The sequence below is a fragment of the Phycodurus eques genome, chromosome 11 (genome assembly GCF_024500275.1).
Source record: "Phycodurus eques isolate BA_2022a chromosome 11, UOR_Pequ_1.1, whole genome shotgun sequence".
Taxonomy (NCBI): Eukaryota; Metazoa; Chordata; class Actinopteri; order Syngnathiformes; family Syngnathidae; genus Phycodurus; species Phycodurus eques.
In genome coordinates, this window is record NC_084535.1 from 7,293,387 (window position 1) to 7,300,804 (window position 7,418).

At 42.6% G+C, this 7,418-nt stretch overlaps 1 protein-coding gene across 2 annotated transcripts in view; it reads left to right on the forward strand.

The window, feature by feature from the left end:
- adam12b (ADAM metallopeptidase domain 12b) overlaps nucleotides 1-7,094 on the forward strand; it is a 65,272-nt gene extending 58,178 nt beyond the window's left edge. For both annotated transcript variants that reach the window (XM_061690513.1, XM_061690514.1), the window contains 3 exons: nucleotides 1,114-1,374; nucleotides 5,122-5,297; nucleotides 6,082-7,094. In XM_061690513.1, the coding sequence (XP_061546497.1) occupies nucleotides 1,114-1,374; nucleotides 5,122-5,297; nucleotides 6,082-6,133 (489 nt within the window). In that variant the 3' untranslated portion in view covers nucleotides 6,134-7,094. The remainder of the gene's footprint in view (nucleotides 1-1,113; nucleotides 1,375-5,121; nucleotides 5,298-6,081) is intronic.
- The last annotated feature ends 324 nt before the right edge of the window (nucleotides 7,095-7,418 follow it).

Here is a 7,418-nt window from a genome sequence, read left to right on the forward strand (position 1 = left end):
CCACTAGTTCACATAAGTGGAGTTGTGTGTACCCAACTTCATGATGTCATCTTAGATCATTTGACTTTTGAAGACAGGCTGGAACTTTTTTTTTTTTTTTTTTTTTTTTTTTTTTATTTTTTTTTAAATAAATACATCCAATTGCAGTCCAGTTCTTTCATCTCCAAGTTGCCGTGGTGATGTACTGGAAATTTTACACGAAAGCCCAAATGAGGATCTGACATTTTTATCATCAGGCCTGCTAAATCTGGCAAAGTATCAAAGTACCACAACACACACACGCACACACACACACACACACATTTTGACTGTGGCACACATCAACAAACAACTATTCGCACTCACATTCACACCTAGGGGCAATTTAGAGACTTCAATGAACCTACCATACATGTTTTTGGGAGGTGGGAGGAAACCGGAGTGCCCACGCAGGCACGGGGAGAAAATGCAAACTCCACACAGGCGGGGCCGGGGATTGAACCCCAGTCCTCAGAACTATGAGGCAGACGCTCTAACCAGTCGGCCACCGTGCCGCCTATGAGAATGGAATGATAGGAATTTCAATATGAGTGAATGGCACCCAGACTTTTAACCTGAAGGGAGGGGAAAACGTAGGAGCTATCGTAGGAGAAACTGTCGAGTTTAGATTTTAGTGTGCATTTGGTGCCAATGAGAACTTCTGTGTTGTCACTGTTCAGTTTAAGAGAGTTTGCGCTGAGTTTGATTCAGACAAGCATGTGATGAGGGAGGAGAGTGGAAATAAGTTGTTTGGTTTGCACGAAAGGGAGAGCCGGGTGTCATCTGCAAAGCAATGGAGATGAATATTTAATTTATGAAACATGAGGCAGAGGGGGTGGCGGTGTTTATGATGCAGTTCCGGAGCCCCAGGACGGAGTCCTGCAGCACACCTATTGTAACTGGTGAGCGGTCAGATGTGAAGGACTTCAGATGCCCACATTCTGGGCTCTGCGTCCACATGTAGAAGTTAGCAGCAATTAATAGTTTATGCTTTACATTTAAAGCAGTTTCCATCCCATGCACAGCAAAAAAGGATCTTTAGTTTCAAAATATGACGTGTCAATCACAAAACTGATGTTACGCTTCTCTGCCTAGCCGTCCCTCCTGAGTGCCGAGCCCCTGCTCCCGGCGCACAAGTTCCACTCGCACAGCCTGCGCCGCCTGCCGCTCTACCAGCCGCTGCACATCAGCCAGCCCATGCCCGTGTCGCTCAGCGTAGGCCAGCCCACCCTGCCTCCTCTGCCCGCCCGACACAGGCTGCCTCCGGCCCAGCGCCATGACAGCACTCCGTCGCCGCCCGGCGTGCCGCCTTTCTTCAGTCTGCCCCGCCAGCCCGTGTCCTACCGACTGGGCCAGGTATGTTTACAAGAACGAATTGCTTGTATTCCTGCTAGATTTTTTTTTTTTTTTTTTTTAACCAATCATTTTTTAATGCTTTTTATAGTATAGTTACTCACTGTAATACCCTCGCATGTGGGAAAGAAGAGGCACAGGCGCTGTTTGAATGCAGGGAGAACAGTAAAACACAGTGATCACAGTGATGGCCACAGCTCACGCCCAGGCACTCACACGCAGACTTGCAGATGTCACATACCACCCCACCAGGCCCCGCCTCTTAAAGGCTTATGCATACACAGACATAATAATACTTATGGTATTTTCTATCCATTTTCCTGACTTTTTATATCCAAATGAATGTACAAATACTTTTACAATGTGTTTTAAGTGTGTTTAACAAGTTTAGATGTGTTTAAAGCGTGGAAGTGATACAACATTTTATTTTTTATTTTTTTAATTATATGGTCTATCGCTATATCATGGAATTGTATTTATTGTGAGTGACTCTGGGACGTAATTCCGCTCCAGAAACACGTTCACTGTATGCTGCAAACTTTGTGCATATTTTATACAGTATGAGTGATGATTTTCTGGAAGGCAACATTAAAATCATGTCTTCGGAAGAGCCTAAAAATGTGACTGTTCCAAATTAGACTTTTTATTTCCAATTTTTTAGGCCATAGTTGCCAATTCGGCAGAGGATCCCTCGAGAAAAATGCTGTTATTTGTGTCCGGGTTGCATTTTAGCTGTATGGGGGGAAAAACAGGAAGAGCTCTCTTGATGCTGCATTTGGGGACGTGTGAAATGTGAGGATGATTCAAAACAGACCACAGAGGCATAAAAGATTCACTCCGACCTTTTATTAATTCTCATTTTTCTCTTTTAAATCAGTACACCACAACTAAGTCAATATGCATGGACGTGACCAAACACAATTTTTCATAATACAGGATGTCCTGATATGGAAACACTGGGGGAGGAAAAGCGAGTGCCCGTAAAGACAGTTAAAAGCACAAAAACCCGTGGAGGCAGCAGTTCAAACTCTACGCTGTGTATTTGGCACATAGGTACATTACACAACACTATTTTCCAGTCCCCTTTAAGTTCTCCTTTGAATGTGACTCAACTCCTCCGTTGCCAATTCTAGATGGAGACCAAGGAAATCAATCAAATTAAAGAATGCAGTAACCCAGAAAGTGCGCATTGCTGCTCTGCATTCTGCGTGCTTGCCCAACAAGCGAATGCACCTTCCTGCTGATAACAACCCCTCGTCCCCTTCCTCCCCCTCCTCACCAGGTTTGCCGAATCAGCCATATTGGAAGCAGCAGAGAGAATAAATCACCGCCGACTGCTTCAGTCGTTGTCCCAAAGTGTAATTCACTTAGTGTGTCAAGTTTAGGACTTTTGTATCGCGAGCACGGTGATGATGTGAAACCTATGCTCTCGAGCGTTTGATGATGATTTCCCAAGACGCACCGCACCGAGGCGAGCCGACTAAATGCGCATTTAAGCCATCTGAAAGGCGGCTGTCTGCCTCCTGAGAAAGAATGCCGTGTCAAAACAAGGCGCAGGTCGCAGATTGGTCGGATTCTAATCAAGCAGAGAGACGCCGTGTCACACATTCGATAAGAAATTCAATAAAAAGGGCAGCGAGGGCGAACCGAGCGGCAACCCTCAAAGGAAAATGTGTTTAGCCGCTTATTGTGAGATGTGACGCCGCCGCTGTCACTGCTAATATTTTGGATTCGGAAAGGCTTCTTTAAAGGCCAATCACGTCTTTGTGCAGAACAGTCGCTGCCTTGCCAGCACGTTCTGTTGGTGCAACAGCAACGTATTGCATCAACACCGGAAAAAAGAAGAACATTTTCTAGACTAGGCTTTTAGCCTCTCAAAAAAAATATATATATTTTTTTAAATAAGAATAGCACTGCAATATTGTACTTCATGAAAACATACAGGGATGACAATGAAATAGAATATAAAAATAATTAAACAGTATTTGCCACAAATTTTGCTTCAATTCAGTGGACATTGTGCTGCTCCCTATGGTGCGTGCGTCTTGGCCACCTGGGGGCAGTATAATACAGACAGTCACACAAAGAACAGTTACACAACTGACTCACTAAGCTGCATTTTTCACAAAGGAAAAATAATGTTTTTTAGCATTACGATATACTGACTTTACGAGGGATGTCAATTAATCGTGGTAAAATATGATGCAGTCCCTCTAATGTTTTCTTTTCGCTTTCAATTTTCCACATTCAAGGCAACTTTTAAAGCCTCGTCGTTGATGTTGTTGTTGGATGGCGCTCTGCTCTCCAGGGAGCCGTGTAGTCAACGTGGCCGCTCTTGTTTCTGGCTGCTAAATCACATCGGGATGAGGATTCTTGATTCGCTTTTCTTTGTAGTGATCGGTATTCTTTGTGACAGCAGTGCGCCGCAGACCACACATTTTTGCGACAGTGTGGGCGAGCGAGTGTCTGTTATAAAGCAGGTGAGCTGCCGCCGCCGCTCGCTCTCGGGCTCTTCATCAGCCACGCTGGTGAATGAAGAGCAGCCCTCTGGGAAGTGTCACCTCTTTGCCAACATTAACTCATTGTGTCCAAAAGGCTGCACCATTTGTCACTTTTACAACAGAGCTCATACGTCTTGATCACGTCGCCCGCGCCGCGCCACCATCCTTCACGCTGAATTAAGACCACCACCACTCCAACCTGCCAGGGGCTTTGTGGGTGTTCATTTGCATATCGATGTTCTACTCGTACACAATTTCAAATCAAATGAAATATCCATTAGTTTTTATATATATATATATATATATATATATATATATATATATATATATATATATATATTATTTTCCCTTTTTTTTTAACCTGTTCTCCATTATTCACTGAAAATCTCTTCTATTCACTGTTTTAGTGCCATTTGGTGCCATTTTGGTGCTGAAGTGAGGTGAGGAGACAAAAGTTGTCCTTTGTCATCATCTTTTGGCATCTTAAGGCAATTGCAGTAAAGTATAAACTTTTTGGGGGGTTATCAATTACTGGCAGATATACACTATTAGTAGCAGGGTTTCACTGAAATGAAAAAACAATGAAGGGCTGTTTATTACGGGGGATATATCTGCATCGGCACGTATCTGGGCGTGAGCGGTGGCACACAGCAGCATGCTCATTGTGTTTTTGTTTTTGTTTTCCAGAAATCATAATGTAAAAACCCATTTAAAAAAATAAAAATAAAAAAAAATCGCTTAACCCTTGCATTTTGACTCCTGTATTTCCAGAGTTACTTCAGAAATAGAAAATTGATTTTGTCCAATTACTCCCAAATTTCTACCACGTATTTTAGACACTCAATTGCGAGGAATGTGCCTTTTCATTACCGTGTGAGGGTGGAACGTGGCAGCAAAATCTGATAACTCCCAATAATAGACAAAACTTTAAAATATCAGTTTCCCTGAGCAACGCAAATTTTGGTAGGCATGTTTATCATGAGTCGACCCACAAAAAAGTCTTATGCCCGGATAGAAGCAGGAAATCAGCCATTTTGATTCAAGGCGGCCATTTCAGGGTCATTTCCATGCTTCCTTCACAAGTGAACTCGAGAGTGTATTTTACTGCTACCAAATTTGAACCTCATATCCTAGACTTCATTCAAAATAATTTGAGTTTTCATCATTGTGTGTGGCCAGATTCTGGCACTGACTCGCCAACTCAACTCCGCAAGGTCACATCTTCACCAAACTTCTTGGTCACCCGCAGGACTTCGACAAGCCGAGTCCCCCCCAGAAGCCGCTTCCCGCCGACCCGCTGGGCCGAAAAGCTCGCCTGGGTCACGGGGCCTCCGTGTCGGGCCTTCACGTCCCCGGGAGAGGACCGCTGCCCATCCCGATCCCCACTGTGCCCAAGCCGCCACCCGCCATCCCGTTCCCCTTCAGGTCGGTCCGGACCTCATCACTCAATTTTTATTGGACGCCATCGTTCATTATCTCGGTGGTTCTTGAACTTTTCACTCAAAGTGCCTCTTCAAAAAAAGTATATTTAACACGGCAAGTCAATATAGGAAAATGAGAAGCTGTACTTAAATAGTGATTCAATTAAAAGTTTTTGCACATAAATGATCTGAAAATTGTACCTACATAAATGTTTGATAACAAACCATTCGACAAGATCAAATGCATGTATTGTATTAAAAAAGTGAAATACAACTCAACTGTACTCAAAAAGATTATGAATGAAATAAAATTGACTCGAGCAAAAACACATTTTTGCTATAGTTATAGTTTGCTTTCATTTGTTTTGGGAACAGAAAATACAGTTTGAATTAGTTTGTTTCTTTTCAAACGTCCATGCATCCATCCATTGTCTGTACCGCTTTATCCTCACAAGGGTCGCGGGCGTGCTGGACCCTATCCCAGCTATCTTCAGGCGAGAGGCGGCGCTCTTGTTTTGAACATTTATAGTGGTCATGATAAGTCTACACACCCCTGTTCAAATGTCAGGTTAAAAAAATCTTTTTAATGTGGCCTATAACCTGCACAACGCAATTGGGAAAATATTTTTGAGTTTTATCTTTTTTTTTACTAATATTATCTATATTTTACATCTTTATTATTTCTCATATATATATTGTTATATTGTGTGTAAATGATCTGATTATTTTCTTTATTTTTTCCATTATTTCCGATCTAATGAAGACTTGATTTGTGTTGTCGGTTTCAGACCCGCACCAGTGTTGCCCTACAGACCACCAAAGACCCCCAAAGACTGCTGAGCACATCTCCCAGACAGAGGGAGTCTCTCTCGCTCTCGCTCTCTCTCTTTCTCTCTCTCTCTCTCTCTCTCTCTCTCTCTCTCTCTCTCTCTCTCTCTCTCTCTCTCTCTCTCTCTCTCTCTCTCTCGCATACTTTTATTTGCACTAATTCATCACTAAGGCTCAGCTGGACTGGTCATTAGGCCCTAGACTGGACACCAAGTATGTAAAAAGAGCGGCGGAACGTTTGCTTGTGACACTTTTTTGGACATTTGAAAGCAAAAAACAAAAAAATGAACACTGGCGTCACGCCGGTGGTGCTTTCTAACTTAAAGGTGCTCTATCTTGTCCTCGCTCAGGTACCAATGGACTATTTATTATTTTATTTGTGCACGCTCTTCCGAAACCAGGAAGGTTGGACGTTCATGGAGAAGGTGTTTTATACATTTAGGAAGCAAAATGTATGTGTTTTAAAACATCAAGATGCAAGGACAAAAGGGAACTAAGTGAGTTTGTCCTCCTTAATTAAACAAAATCTGTTTGTTCTGTGTAAATTCAGCAAAAAACAACAACATGGCAATTCATGGACTGGTTGGTTTAAAAAGAAAAATGAAGATATTGGATAATCTTCATGTTGAATTTCTTCTTAGTCACAAACTTATCAATACATAATGACACCAATTATTTTGGAGTTTACAGCCACGCGTGATGATGTCATCAGCACATTTTTCTGTCCAGCGAACTGTTGGTTTTGTGTCTGGAGCATTGCGCTTTGGATTTTTGTACAATTTGTGCTTTACCGCAATGTGTTTTCTCCTTAGCCTCCCTTTTGCTTATTCCATCAGCGTGTTCAGTGACACGTGCGAGTAGGCAAGGTCATAGTGCGGAATACTTGTGCAACTTTTGTCTTTATGCCGTTTGTACATCCTAAATGTATTCTTTTCTTCGCATAAAGGCAACAAAAGCCATGTAAGGACCACTGGTTAAGTGTTTAGCTTGTCTTTTTCTAGTAGGGGAAAAAAAGAACTCTGAGCTAGGTTTTTTTTTTTTAACGCGTGGTATTTATTTGCCATGCGGCAACTCGGCCATCTTTGGTCAGTTCAAATGGGTGCTACATGCCTCGCTATAAGGCAAAGAGAAGCACGTGACTACTTCCAGCCAATCAGCAAGGACAAGTTATACATGATCATCACCTCTCCTTTGTGATTGACTTGAAGTCACATGGTACAAATGACATTTCTATACTGACTATGGTGTGTGCGTGCAAGTTCTATAGAAAGCCTTTGTAGTCTGAGGAACATTAGCA